Source organism: Labrus bergylta, chromosome 5 (genome assembly GCF_963930695.1).
Source record: "Labrus bergylta chromosome 5, fLabBer1.1, whole genome shotgun sequence".
NCBI lineage: Eukaryota > Metazoa > Chordata > Actinopteri > Labriformes > Labridae > Labrus > Labrus bergylta.
The window spans coordinates 22,561,901-22,576,722 of NC_089199.1; the positions used below are offsets into that span (position 1 = coordinate 22,561,901).

The 14,822-nt window shown below is 44.1% G+C and overlaps 2 protein-coding genes across 2 annotated transcripts; one reads left to right on the forward strand and one right to left on the reverse strand.

Annotated features, from left to right (window-relative positions):
* Window positions 1–54: 54 nt before the first annotated feature.
* LOC109981801 (uncharacterized) lies at window positions 55–3,568 on the forward strand. The gene is made up of 5 exons (XM_020630761.3): window positions 55–939; window positions 1,733–1,900; window positions 2,092–2,270; window positions 2,423–2,663; window positions 2,821–3,568. The coding sequence occupies exons 1-5, from the start codon at window positions 349–351 to the stop codon at window positions 3,298–3,300; spliced, it is 1,659 nt and encodes a 552-aa protein (XP_020486417.1). The 5' UTR covers window positions 55–348; the 3' UTR covers window positions 3,301–3,568.
* Window positions 3,569–6,513: 2,945 nt separating this feature from the next.
* Window positions 6,514–14,332, reverse strand: pdhb (pyruvate dehydrogenase E1 subunit beta). Its single transcript, XM_020630762.3, has 11 exons — window positions 14,232–14,332; window positions 14,077–14,136; window positions 12,852–12,959; window positions 11,842–11,904; window positions 11,203–11,238; window positions 9,219–9,409; window positions 8,934–9,028; window positions 8,249–8,359; window positions 8,019–8,110; window positions 7,768–7,909; window positions 6,514–7,439 (listed from the first exon to the last, which is right to left on the reverse strand). Exons 1-11 carry the CDS (start codon window positions 14,268–14,270, stop codon window positions 7,294–7,296), a joined length of 1,083 nt encoding a protein of 360 aa, XP_020486418.1. The 5' UTR covers window positions 14,271–14,332; the 3' UTR covers window positions 6,514–7,293.
* Between the last annotated feature and the right edge of the window lie 490 nt (window positions 14,333–14,822).

Consider the following 14,822-nt stretch of genomic DNA (forward strand, 5'->3'; position numbering starts at 1 on the left):
ACCACCAGATGGCGCTAGCTGCGGCCTTCAGGTGAAGAGATACACGGAAACCATTGTGTTTATTAGTGGCGACATCCTCTTTTTTTTTCTGAGCTCTGCTATGGTTTCCATTCACTCTGCAGCCATTTATTCTAAGAAGTGTCTCAGTTTGATCTCCTTTTCTTGAACTATGTGTGCTGCACACGTCGGTTAAAGCGTCTAAGCGATATATAATCTTCAATGTTGTCTCTAATCCCGGACATTATTCTGGCGGGCTTCAGTGTTAGCTTGTTGCCCTGTTAGCTTCAGCGATGACCGAGTTTTTCTTTTCGCGTATTTCGGCTGTTTGTTGAACCGAAGATCTTAAAAATGACGAGTGAGAAAAGTGACACCAACGAGGGGGACACCAGCCCTAAATCGGAGACAAACGAGCACGACTATGCCCACGCCGTGGCAGGTAACCCCTCCTCCTCCTCCGTCATACACACACAGGTGAGCTTTACCACACCGGCCGAGCCTCCGGAGCAGTCGACCCTGCAGGTTGAGCTTCCGGAGCCGGCTGTGGGTGCGGAGGTGGACTGCCTCGGTGGACACGATGCGGACGCGTCCTCTCAGCAAGAGACAACCGGAGACCCCCAAAGGTCGGCTGCGTCACACCTGTCCGGTTCCGCCGCGGTGTCTCGAACAACAGGCGCCCGCCGTCGAAACCCCGTGCGGCGGCCGGAGGACAGAAACTGCGGCAGCTGCAGGTGTGAGTTCGAGCGGCAGGGCCGGAGCTTCAACCGGAGAGCGGTGTACACCTTCACCACCCCGGAGACCGTGCACTGGGTCTTCCCGGAGACCACCGTGCACGACAAGTCCTTCCTGTGTGAGACCTGCGCGCAGGTCATCAGGAGCAAATGCAAGCGCAAACAGAGCACGAAGAGGTCCCTGTGGCTGAAACCTCCTGTCACTCAACAGGTGTGTTATGTTTCCCCTCGGATTGTCCCGCCTCTTGTTTTTGTTTTGATGAACACCCAATAAACTTTGACAGGATGTGAAGCCTTCCTGAGCTTTGCTATCAGAATAAACAACAATTCAGGCGAGATTGTATCCTAACCCCCACAGATTGGATGGATTCAACAATGTTGTTATTGCACAAGTACAAGTCTTGAGCAATGAAATGCAGTTTAGCAACTAACCAGATTGTTAGGGTTGAAAGTTATGCCTGTTTCAAGACCACAACACCAAAAACAGAAGCCCTAGTTACCCAATGTTGGGTAATGTCCTCGGTTTAAGTGACCAGAAAAAGACCTGCACACTGTCTTAATCATACAAGTAAGTTGGCAACGTAGACTGTGTGCAGGAGGAAGCTTTCCGATTCTGCATCAGTTTCATGAAATAGATGTAGTCATTTAAAGCTTCAGGACTTTTTTCGATGCTGTAGATCATTTAAATAACGATGGTTTAAAATCGTAGTGGTGATAAAAAGTTATATCTCCTGGTTCTATTCAAGATATAAAGTACAAGTTTGGTTTTACAAGACGAATATTAGAATAATGAAAAACATAAATATTACGCATGAAATGCCACATGCTGAGTTCAAATTGTACACATGAAGGAAGGCAATATGACTCGTCTACTTTCCAGTTTTATTTGGCTAAGAAAGTCACAACTCTGACCACTGTGTAGTGTCTAAAAGAGCAACAGTGATCATACTTCATCAGGTTTTCTGTCTTCATTTTTTTCTTTCGTTTGGTGTTGCTGACTGAAGTCAAAACTGAAAGACAAGAGGAAGAATGACCGCAGGATGGGGAAGAAGAGCAAAGCAGCCCTGCTGGTGAGCAAGTCCTGCTACAAGGCCGCTTTAAAAATGCTCTGGTCTGCCAAAGGAGCCCGCAAGCCCATGATGGAGTTCTGGAGAAAACAGCTGAAGGAGGAGGTGAGGACAGAAGCTCCTGGTTGATGTATCTGTTTATCAGTACGCATGGCTGTTACCAGATTTTTAAACTTTTGATTTCAAAAGTTTTCAAAAATACAAGTCCTAGACATCAACAGCCTTACAGTACACACACTTCATGCTTTCAGTCTTCTTAACTTGTTTTTAAAAAAAAAAAAAAAAATGTTTTGCAGATGAAGGCACTGACACGACATACTGACAGTCCTTTCCAGGAGAAGGTGTCGAGCAAGAAGCCGCTGTCCTCCTTCCCCTGGCGTCGCTGTCTGGACTGGGCCCAGGAGAAAGCTCCACTTGTCTCCACCTGCCTCACCTCGCTGTTTCCCGACATCAACGCCCTCTCCAAGAGCGGACAGTAAGTCAGATGCAGGAAGACGGCTAAGTTCACGCTGTCCACATGGCTTTAACTTGTGTCATTAAGCGGAGACAGGCGGCACATTAATTAAACCTTTAAAAGCACCACTTCTGCTCAGACCTCATGCTCTTGTTTGTTTGCTGTGTGTGCAGTCAGCTGTCGGAGGAGCAGGCTCAGACGCTGCTGGAGCGCCGGACCGTGGTGGCACTTTCCATCCCGCTCTTTACCAGGAACGTCTGGAAGAACAACTTCCTGCAAGCGGCTCTGGGGGCTGAGCTGCGCCTGCAGGGCTGCACTAGCTCCGCCCTCGAGGCCCTCAACACCATGGGCCTGTGTCAGAACAAAGACACCGTCAGGCTACTTCTGCATCGGCTCCGAAACAGCAAGAAGAGTGTGAGTGACTCCATCAGCGATCACTACTGAAATGGATCTGATAATATCAAAGATCCTTCTCTGTTCTGTTAACCAAAGCGTAATCTATTTTTATCCTCAAGGTGGCAGCACTGCAGATGTTTATTTTCTTAACTTTTTTCTCCTTTCCTGTCTGCAGTCACAGAACGGAGGACAGAGAATGAAGATGCAGATTAAAGGAGAACAGATGGCAGATGTGGTGGAAGAGGATATAGAGGAGGATGAAGAAGAAGAAGAAGAAGAGGAGGACGAGGAAGAAGAAGACGACGAGGATGAGGAAGAAGAGGAAGAAGAAGAGCAGGAAATTGAGATGGCAGTAGAGGAAGAAGTCGAAGAGGCTGAGGTGCAGGACGATGTGCCAATGGAGGAAGACGAGGATCAAGCAGCAGCAGCAGAGGAGGAGAAGAAGAGGAAGCGTAAGAAGGCGAAGAAGCAAAAGAAGGAGGAGAAGAGGAAGGAGAGAGGAAAACGCAAGGTGAAGGAGCGAGAGGAGGCGGAGCAGCAGGAGGAGGAGGACGATGAAGGGTCGGAGCAGAAGAAGAGGAGGGTGGTGGTGGTGAGGCTCGGCCTGCTGAAGGGACACTCGGAGGTTGGACGATCCGACCTGTCAGCTCCCTGAGACTCTGTGAAGTCGGCACCGGGAACTCAACGTGCCCCATCACAGTCAGAAACGAGACTGAGGCCACGTCTTCTTTTTTCCTGGAGACTGTTCAAAGGCATTCTGGGAGTTGAAGGAGGTTAGTCATTGTTGAGGGAAACTAAAAAGAGCTTTAAGTTTTCATTTTTTTGATCTTATGTTAATGTGAGCCATGTGAGGTGATCTAAAGGACTCAGAAACATTTCTCCTTTGAACAAACAATAAAACAGCAACAGATTATTGATCATGATTATCTGCATCCTTTTTTCCCCCTGATGGTAAAATGTTTCAGGTTTGCTGATCGTGCCGACGTCTTCTTTTGTTCCACCTTTGATACATGATGGTAGCAGCGCCTTCACTATGTTTCTCTTTACAGACCGCTTAGTTTTTTAGAAATTTGACTAGAAACAAACTTAATTTAAAAATCCAAGAGAGGTTGTTTTGGCAAAACGAATGGGAAACTAGCGGTGGGGAGTTATGATGACGCACAAGAAGCAATCCTAAAGACCTGTGCTGTAAAACATTTCATTTATTTATGAGTTGATTTAACCTGTAAGATGGAAACTTCTCTACTGAAACCAATAAATAAAACAACCACACACATCACACATTTATAAATTCCATTTTTAATTCTCTTTAAATTTACTACAAAAAAACTCATTTTCAAATCCTGAGAAGACTTCTGGACGGAGCTACGTAAATGTGATCCAGCGACGGGGAGGTGAGATGAATTACGGGCTTTTTGACAATTTCTTCAACTCCTCCCCCTCGCACAATAAATACATAAAAATGTGCTGATTTTTAGTTTAACTCCACACATGCTCTTAAACTTTGGTGTAGTGACCTCATAAGCCACCAGGGTAAAAAACAACAACCAAAACAATCTGATCTTTTAAAGATGTTTTTAGGGATAATAATGAAACATGCACTGATGTCTGTATCTGCTGTTTATCTGTTGTGTCGCATCAACTTTACTGATAAACCGGACAGTTGACTCGGAGAAGAGGTTCTTTATGGGGCAGAAGAAGTCACCTGTTGGACAAACTGATTGGTTTTTCATGATCAGTGTGGAAGTCGTACAGCGTCTCTGAGAAAAGATCAGCAGCATGCAGTTTGTAATGTTCCATTGAAGAGGAGGGACTGCTAACTATAATTTAAATACATCTGATATCTCATTTGGAAAGCATGAAGAATAACCCAATAGTCATTAAAAAAATGCCAGAATTGGCTAAATTGTTACTTTAAAATTAATTATTGGTATCAGCCCTGATCTTTACAGTCAGACATGGTAATTTCCGCCCTGTGACGCTTCAACTTCAAGAATGTCACCGAGGCCTGACAGGGAGATAAAGTGACTCCCCTCTCTGCATCCTCTTCAGAGGCAGCAGGGGAGCTCAGTGCTGTGCGTGTGGAGCTCCCGCTGTGCCGCGCTTCTGCAACATCATAACACAATGTGAATTCACAGACTTAACTGGGACACCAACATTACGCTGCCACTGAATCGCTATGAATGTACAAAGAAGTGATGGCGGCTGAGCTTACAGTCTGAAAAGGGCTAAATGTTAGAATGAGAGGGAGAGAAAAAGACTCCACTTGTGGGGAAGAATTCATGTAGAAAGTACATTGAAGGAAAAGTGCAGCAGATCTAAAGGTTAAAAATACTTCACTGTGTAATCCTGATTATGGTTGAAATGTAGGCTGCTCCTTAAAAAATATTTCTAATATCTCCATGACAACTTGTCTCTAACAGGTAGAAATGTGTGAATCATGCTCATTGAAATGTTTTCAGAAGAAAACCCAAAGACTTTATTATCCGTCATGAATTACAAAGAAAAGCTGTGAATCCTCATTAAGCCTGAAACAGGTTTGACATTTTTGCTACAAAAACAAATAAAAAAACGCTTAATCACTAATGCAGGTTTGCAATCCTGTTATTTTCCGATAGTGTTCAATTAATCCTTCATTCTGCTGTTTACTGAATTATCCCTCCACTTGTAACGACATGAGAGGAGACGCTGTATATAGTTTGATCTTTGAGGTTGTGAAAGCTTCATCAGATAAAGTTTATATTTTTGTGTGTTTGGGTGGAGAGACTGTTCTGCGTGTCTGATGTAGATCTCTGCTGATTCCTGTAAAAGCTTGCTAAATAAACACGTTTAAAGCTTCACCTGTTCTAACTCCTCCCCCCCCCCCCCCCCGTTTTTTAAACTAATCAGGTACAAACTTTTAAATTAACTATCTCAGACAGACCAGGTATAAAGATAAGGTTCGTAAAGAAAGCAAAAAGTTACAAAGCTTTAAAGGCCACATGCAAAACACACTTCACTATTTTCCTCTAACACTAATATGTGTCTCTAGTCTGTCTACAAATCCCCCAATGATGAGAAAAGTCCATCCTCTCCGTCTCTTGCCTGCTCCACTTTTCAGAAAATGTGTGCTCAAACAGGCCGTTTGGAGATTTTCCCTTCATGACATAGCAAAGGGCAGTAACCCCTCCCCCAGGTGGGTGACATTCCCACAGCTAGGTGTTTGTTCTGCCCTCTGAGTCTGCCTTCTCACCGTAAACAATAGGACATGGAGCGAGAAAGCCAGAGTACACCCAAGCCCTTCCAGACACAGCTGGTCAGATGCAGCTCATTTACATATTTAAAGGTACAGACACAGAAACAGCCTGTTCTGAGCAGGGCTGAAATAGAGGGGTTTATAGGCATGATCAAATACAGGATCAGAGTGGATTTAGAACAAGAAACTTCCGATGTTTTGAGGAGCTCTGAGATTTATTTAAACTGGTTGAAGAGGAGGAGACTGTGACCTTTAAAAACAGCTGTCACATTTTTACTGAGAGAGAGAGAGAGCGAGCTCAGTCTGCATTACATATACACTTTCGCCAAAGTGAAAGCTTGCCAACGAATTTATGCAATTTATAACAAGACATGATCCAATATTTGATTCGTAAGATTTTTAATGTTGTTGTTGCTACTGTATAAATATCTATTAATCTTCAATGGTGTGGTATTGAAGTCTTAACTCTCTGGTTTTGTGACTCTAGGGCAGACGATAAACTCCTACAAAGCTACCTTCAGAGAAGCAGAGTTTGACTTTCTTTCCAAGCTGAGCAGACACTGCAAGCTGTGACCTGCTCAGAACAAGAAGTAAAAGGAGAGAAATAAAGCAGAACAGAAATAGATGTGTAAGTAGGTTTAGACTGAAAGGTTTTTATTTCTGTAACAGATTCATTTACAGCAACAAAAACATCCACAGAGGTGCTGCAGCTACAATAAATATTCCAGACAACACTCCGATGTCCAGCACTCGATTGGTTCTTTCTTCTTCACCGCTCAGTTTAGACACGAGCCAGTGCAGCGTTTAGAGACCGATTATTATTACATGGGTTGGTGGCTGGATTTACACCGGAGCTTAACAACAAAACAACGAGGAGCACAAAGTCATCGTCATCAATCTGTAAATGTAGTCTAAGAGTAAAGGTGGAACATAAACCATTTCAGCTTTTCTGTGTGAAACGTTCAGGATTCTGCAAACAACAAACCCTGTTGTGAAACTCTGCTCCCTCTTAGACCTTCGGATTGATCAAATACTAACATCTGTTTTTATCTCACTATGGTTTTGTTGTTAGAACTCCCTAAAAGAAGACGGGGATGACGTGGAGAGAGCAGCCAGAGCCGCACAGAGAGTTCAGTCAAGTTAGAAACCCCTCTCACAGACGAGTGGACGACTCGACTGAACTCTGTGTGTCTACCGCTCTGGATGCAGAAAAACATCTGTGCGCTTCAGTGACCAACATCTGGCTGGAAAACGTTACAATCTGGAGTTTTTAAAAGGAGCGTTTGGCGGTATTTACACATGGTAGTCGTTTTTTTTTTCCTTAATCTGACGATGTTTACACCATCTGTGCGTACAAGACGAAGAGGGTTCAGGTTGGTCTGTGCTGCGTGTGTGTGAACGTGTGTGTGTTTCTCAGACATTGAGGGTCTTTTTGATGGACAGGATGATGTCTTTGATCTGTGGCACGCTGTTGTCCTCCAGGATTTTGGCGTACGGCATGGGGATGTCCACGCCCGTCACCCTGGTGGCCGGAGCGTCCAGGTAGTTAAAGGCAGGACCTGGAAGAAGAGAGCAGAGGCTTAAAGTTTGGTTCCCTTGATTCTACAAATGTTCCTTAAGCTCATTCTTTACTATGAAGGAGGACGCTTCAGTGTGAGGGGTGCCTCCCCTAGGGGGCGCCAGAGGACTTCAGGGGAGGGCACAGTAACGGAGGACGCTACGTTTGTGTTCAAAATGATCAAATGGACCAGGCTTTGGGGTCAAGCCTACTCGGATCCGGGCGCGGGTCCCTAGTGTGAAACCCCCCTGACTGGATAACAACAGGCTGACAGAAACATTGTACTACACTGAAAAAAAGCTTTAGTCCATCAGAGACTCAGCTGTTACCTTCCATGACCCTGGCACAGATCTCAGCTCCGACCCCAAACTGAGGCCAGCCGCCCTCCACCGTCACCAGGTGGTTCGTCTTCATCACACTGGCCTCAATGGTGTCCACATCCAGAGGACGGATGGTCCGCAGGTTGATCACCTGACACACAGACAGGAAGTAGATATATTAAACCGCTGACACCATGTTTTTCATCTTTCTAAAAGATACTGTCAGGTCAGTCTCAGTCTCATTTATTTATTTTTTTTACCTCGCACTCGATTCCCTCCTTGGAGAGGACGACAGCAGCATCCAGACAGTGACCGACATACCGAGAGTGAGTCACCAGAGTCACATGAGTCCCTGAAACACAGACAGAAAGAAAAGAAAGGTTCAGGATAACCACAGTGACACTAATAAATCGGAAGTCTCAGGGGGTCTCAGCTCCCCCTTAAAATAGTATCACCATGTTTAAGTGTCTGTACAAAGAGCAAGCCTCACCTTGCCTCTCGACCTTGGCCTTGCCGATGGGAATGGTGAAGTCTTTGGACTGTGCCTCCTCGGACATCTCGAAGGGAACGCCGTACATCAGCTCGTTCTCCAGGAACACCACTGCAACACAAACAGGGACGCTGGGTTCAATAAAAACAGTGAGAAAGACCTTACAGTTTCTTCATGCATCGCTGAGGGATGTCACAGCTGTTGAAGATGGAGGCATGGAAAAGAATATTTTCGTAAGATTTACACGCTCCCAGGAGACACTGAAATGTGTCAGTGCAGCTTCTTCTCTAAGATGCAATTTTAAATTCATTTAAATATAACTACCGTAAAACTTAAAATAAAGTTCATCCCAATTTAAGGCCTAGTCTTGTTTTACTAGCCTGGTGTTGCTGCAGAATTTGGCAAAAAAAAAAAAAAAAAGTCATTAAGGCAATGAAGATGAACTTCCTTTTTATTTTGTTTCTTTACTGGAGAGATAGGAAAGTGGATAGAGTCAGAAATCAGGGACAGAGAGCGTGGAGAATGACATGCAGGAAAGGAGCAACAGGTCAGATTTGAACCCAGGCCGCTCGCTTGGAGGACTGCAGCCTCTGTACATGAGTCAACAGCGACCCATAATCATTTATTTCACTTGAAAGCTTTTGGTTACAGATGATTTTTGACCTGATTAAATCCAGTGTCTTACCCGGGTTGTCGTCCCTGATCGCTGCTTTAAGGAGACCTTTGGCATCCTCTGAGTTCCAGGGACTCACAACCTTCAGACCTGGACAGTGACCGTACCTGCACACAGACAACATCATCACTGACACCAGCATCACATGCTCAGCACCTTTACATATCAGCTGTTCTGCTCAGTGTTCATATTGCATAAACAGCATCCACATTTTAATACAGCAACTATGAAGAACTGCACACAGGTATTAAGAGTGTAAAGGCTGTAGAGAAGACATCAGGTGTTAAGTGAACGCACCACGCAGCGAAACACTGTGAGTGCTGAGCAGCCACGCCAGCGGACGCTCCGTTGGGGCCCCTGAAGACGATGGGCACCGACTGCTGACCGGCTGACATGTAGTACGTCTTTGCTGCAGAGTTGATGACCTGATCGATGGCTTGCATGGAGAAGTTAAAGGTCATGAACTCACAGATGGGTCTCAGGCCAGCCTGCGGGAGACACCAGAGAGTCGGTAAGGGGGAATGTAAAGATTTGCTTATAAAACAACGAGAACATGAGTCAACATTTTGAATCAAAGGAGAGTCTGAGAGTGACCAACACAGCGAAAACAACCTATGTACCGTATTTTCCGCACTATAAGGCGCACTTAAAAGCCTTTAATTTTCTCAAAAAACGACAGTGCGCCTTATCGGTTAATTGGTTGATCCATACTGGTTGTACACGGCGCTCAGCGACACTGACTCGGATAATGACGAGAGGGAGCCGGGCATGTTGGATGCCGTACTCGCCCAACTGTTCAATTCGGACACTGAAGAAGAAGAATTCGAGGGATTCGTGGACGGGGAATGAACTGAAAAAGTGAGCTTTACGTGTTATAGGTAACTGAACAATGTTGAGTTATGCACTAACGCAGGGGTACCCAACCTTTTTTGAACCAAGATCTACTTTTAAAGTTACCAGTCTGCCGAGATCTACCAGTCCACATAGTGAGCCGTAGCCTTTACCAACAGCCTACAAACGCATTTAATACTCACACAACAAACAGAAAATAATAAATGAGAGTTCTGTAAAAAATAATGCAGACTACAGACTACAGCAGGCTGCTGTGAGATGATTTTGCTTTTGTTAAATTAGCTGCAGACACGGTGAGAGTGAACGGAGTAAAGTCCAACCGACTGTTTGACCGGGTCACGTGTGTCCCCACCTCGGTCCGTACGGATCACGGATCAACTGTGTGCTGTAGCACTAAAAGTAAAAAGGTTCGCGTGGTGGCTGGCGCTCCAGTGCAAGTGTGTGTGTGTGTGTGCGCGCTGTTTGTTGGTGTGTCTCGTCCCCTGCGATGCTCACAGTCATGACAGCAGAGAGGAGCAGAGAAAAGTAGCTGCAGCTTCATCAAATGCGCTTAATACTCGTAGCATAGTTTCTATACATGACTTTTTGGTAAAACATTTACCCCCCGGTTTTACCTGCACGTCATTGCGCATGCCTACACTCTCTCTTGCGCGCGCTCTCTCTCTCTCTCGCTCCCCCGCTCGCTCTCTCTCTCATGCACGCAGCAATTTCATGAATAAATGAAAAATTAAATACACACGTCGGAAGTATACTTGGGCTCCCAACACAGGTATCGTGTGTGGGAAACAGTGCAATGAGATGAAATTAAAATCACTTTTCTATTTTACAATTGTATTTTATATTGACAAAACATCTCGCGATCAACTGAGAATCAGTCAGCGATCTACCTGTCGATCGCGATCGACTGTTTGGGCACCCCTGCACTAACGTTTGAATTAGCGGTATCAGACTGTGTTTCTTTTACGTGTTTACAACTGAACAAGGCTGGGAGATATTGTGAATATGCACATTAACGTTTGAACAACGTTGAGTTATTGTGAATGCACTACGTATAAAACGTAGTTTTGAGAGTTAAGAGAAACGTCAAAGAAATAATTTATTATTTGGGGAAATCGTCTTATGTACTTTTGTTTTTGTAGTTTTATACGTTACGTTTTATACGTATTTATATTTATATATTCACAATATCTCCCAGCCCTATATATGAAAACAGTTCTAAAATAGGCCATTCATTGAAGGTGCGCCTTATAATCCAGTGCGCCTTATAGTGCGGAAAATACGGTAGTAAAATGCATTTTTGAATTCTAAAGCGAGTTTTGTGGTTAAAGGTGTCAATCAAAGTTACATTTAAAAACAGTGGGCTTTAAATAAACATAGTGTTATCATGTTATTGTGCTGGAAGAGTTTCGTTTATTGCCAAGAGACTCACCATGGCGGCTCCAACTGCAATGCCGGCAAAGCCCATCTGAAACAAAGAAGAGAGACGTTATCCAGCCGAGAAATTAACAACTGTACAATTTACAAAGTAAACATCTGTCCATTTTCTTCCGCTTATCCGAGGTCGGGGCGCGGTGGAAACTCATTGAAACACAAGTAAGTCAACCCAGACTTCCGTCTCCTCAGCAACATTTCCCAGCTCCTCATGTGGGATGCCTAGGCGTTCAACTTCCCAGGCTAGATGGGATAAATAATCCCTCCCTCTGGGTCTACTCCGGAGTCTTCTCCCAGTTGGACGTGTCCAGAAAACCTCTCTAAAGGGAGGCGTCCAGGAGGATCCTAATCAGATGCCCGAACCACCTCAACTGGCCATGCTTTCCATGCAAAGGAGCAACACCTTTACTCTGAGCTCCCCATGAATGTTTAAGTTCCTCCCCCTATCTCTTAGGCTGAGCCCAGCCACTCTCTGGAGGGAACTCAGTTCAGCCTCTTGTATCCACGATCTTATTCTCTCAGTCACTACACATAGCTCAGGTGAGGGTTGGAACGAAGATCGACCAGTAAATCAAACAGTAACTGAAAAAACAAAAACACATGTATCTGTGAATGACAGATGTTGGGAGTGTCTCACCTCTGTGATTGGGGTGTCGATGATGCGCTTGTCTCCATACTTCTTCCACAGACCCCTGCTCACCTATACAGGGGGAAAACACAAACATACAATATGACTGTACAAAGCAGGGCTGCAAATTTCAGTCATTTTTCTTAACCGATAGTTGAACACCTTTTCAATTATCTTTTAATTATTAATATTTAATGAGCTACAAAATGCAGATATTTTTCTCAGTTTATGTTTTATTGAAACCATTACAGCAGCAAAATAGTTACTTGAAACATTAATTCATTAAATAAATACAATTTAAAACAGTAAAACAACGAGGCTATCGCTCTTTTAAACGTAGGCGCTGCCTAACAAAACAAAGTCCAACGATAGCAAGGCTGACCGAATGAAACTCCTTTATAAAACCAACATAAGGTTCCTTTTAAAAGTGAAATAAAACCATGTAAGCCTTTTAACAATACACCTAATGCTTTTGCTGTGTAGGCTATTTAAGAAAATTAACACATCTACACGTTCAGGAGTGAGTCGTGAGCGCATAAAATACTCTATTTACCATAATATATGTACAGCCTTTATGCTGCTGTAGGATGGTTTTTAAGCGTTTCTGTTACACACCTAAGATGTGCTATTCTTACTCTGAATTTATCGAGGTGTAGACTTAATTTATTGCAGAAAGTCTTCCCTCTTTTCACAGTTTTTAGTTTTCTACTTCTTATTTTATGATCGCTGTATTTTTATATGTCTTCTATGTGTCTTTTTAACCATGAACTTTATGTAATTTTGTTCCCTGTCGCGGACGACTAACATGTTCTGATTTCTATAAATGTTCCTTGAATCCCTAAAAATTGTTTTTATTTGTCTCAACTGACAACTTTCTAAGTGAAACGTTGTACTGACAGACATGAAGAGTGATGGGATTTAAGACCAAAACAAAATCACTGGCTATTCTCTAAGTGTCCAAACTCTGAAATAACCACTGGCTACATAGTCTCTTTATGAAACAATAGATGTCTCCTCACCTTGTAGGCTCCATCGTACTGAGCCACCTCCTCACCCAGCAGGAACACCTTCTCGTCCCTCTCCAGCTCCTCGTCCATCGCCTGGTTCAGGGCATCACGGACCGTCACCTGGCAGGAACAACAACGCTTTATAGCTTTTCTCCCCCGAATCACTCAGGACATGTCCTCTGCACCTTTAAGTAAAAACTAAAGACCCAGCTCTTTCATGAATACCTACTAACTTAATGATGATGGTCTTGATATTATCGATGATGATGATGGTTGTGACGATGGTTTTTGTTTGATAATGACGACTTATAAAGATGGTTTCAATACTGATTAGAGCTCTCAAGAACTGCCGTCAATGTTGTGCTTTGCCTCTGGTCACGTCCTGTCAGCACCTGTGTGTCCAATCGGGCTCAAAGCTGATCGTTTGCTCTTACTGACATTGTTCCCTTTTTTTTCTAGCTCCTTGCTTGTGTTGTACTTACTCTCTGATGTACGTCTGCTAAGTGAATTGTAGAATTGTAGACATGTTCTTGTTGTTAACACAAACTCTCCAAAGCCTGGGGTGGGGGGGGGGGGGGGGACAACTGTTAAACCTACTCAAAAATGACTCTATCGTTGATTCAACAGCTCTTCTTAAGGTCATGTGAGGATTTTTTGGGTCATTTATTTTGTCTAGTATGAGTGTATTTTGTTTTCAACATCCCAACATCCCCTCCTGCAGTCAGATGTTTCCCTCATTGAGACTCTTTTGCTTTGGAAAACATTACAACACAAGAAAAGCCTCTTGCAGTTAACCAATGACACTACTGACTGAAACATCAAGGTTAACTCACCTCAAAGGCTGCTGCTGCTGCTTCACTGAGATTGGATCTGTGCATCTCTACATCTAATGCGGAAATTGATCCATTTAATGCATTAAAGTAGATGTAAATATGATCTTATTTTCTAGCTTTTGCGGGCAGTGCAGGCAACCAGCGACAGTCACAGTCAGATGTGTTTTCTCCAACATGTTAAAGCAGTTTTTGATGTGATGTCACAGCCCAGCGACCGGACACAAACAGGAAGCCGTAACATGCCTTTTTAAAAATCTGTAGGAGCAACCTTTTAAAATAGCTTACACATCTGAGTCACACTTTGACACCCATCACTGTAGCTCAAACATTACAATGTAGCCTACAGTAGCTGGGGGTGGGGTTAGCTTGTTGCTAAAGTTAGCCTGCTAGCTGCTAACACTGACCTGCACAGCGACAGGAGCACTCCTGTGAAACTCCCGCCGTCCCAGCGCCGACACGACATCCTGTGGAAACACACACAGACACGCCATGTAATAACGACACCATTAAGACTCATACAGTGGAATAATACACGACATAGTCCTGAATAATCACGTACTTTTCCTGAGCGGAGAAAACACCTCAGGGACGCAGCCATGTTGAACCTGTCCTCTGCCGGAGAGAAGGAGGGGGCATGCGCCGAGGTCAGAGGATTTCAACCAATCAAACGCTTCAGCTTGCGCGTCGTCCGGAACCGTGTCATAGCTCAGAGCCAATCACAGCGGGAGATCGGAGAGAGGGGCGGGAGGAACCTCAAAAAGAATCCAAGGACACTGCGCTGTGATGTCATTGGGCAAGGAGGAGCATTTCTACCATCCACCAGAGTAACATAGACTAAACATTAGATATGAGGAATGGGAACACATTTATTTATAAAGTTTTTTTTTCTATAAAAGTCTCCATTTAAGATTATTAAGATTACTTATTATTCATAAATTTTAGAATGTTTTATAAGCCTAACTAAGCATTAAGACCAGAGACATGGTCCACGACATTGACTGTATGGACAGCGTGTCTCCTTTTATGTCTTTTCTCTTGTGCAAAAGTGAAGTCAAATACCACCGGGATGGGCGCTGACATGTTGTGCTGGTGATGTCATTTCGAACCAAGACTCGCACAAAATTTAGTTGGCTGGTGGAGCCGCGTAATT

Coding starts and splice junctions, on each gene's coding strand:
- pdhb (XM_020630762.3), bottom strand. CDS start 14,270: ATGGCTGCGTCCCTGAGGTGTTTTCTCCGCTCAGGAAAA. Junction 11,239..11,841: donor TCGACACCCCAATCACAGAG/GTGAGACACTCC, acceptor TCTTTGTTTCAG/ATGGGCTTTGCCGGCATTGC. Junction 8,360..8,933: donor GATCAGGGACGACAACCCGG/GTAAGACACTGG, acceptor TTTGTGTTGCAG/TGGTGTTCCTGGAGAACGAG.
- LOC109981801 (XM_020630761.3), top strand. CDS start 349: ATGACGAGTGAGAAAAGTGACACCAACGAGGGGGACACCAGCCCTAAA. Junction 940..1,732: donor AACCTCCTGTCACTCAACAG/GTGTGTTATGTT, acceptor TGCTGACTGAAG/TCAAAACTGAAAGACAAGAG. Junction 2,664..2,820: donor TCCGAAACAGCAAGAAGAGT/GTGAGTGACTCC, acceptor TCCTGTCTGCAG/TCACAGAACGGAGGACAGAG.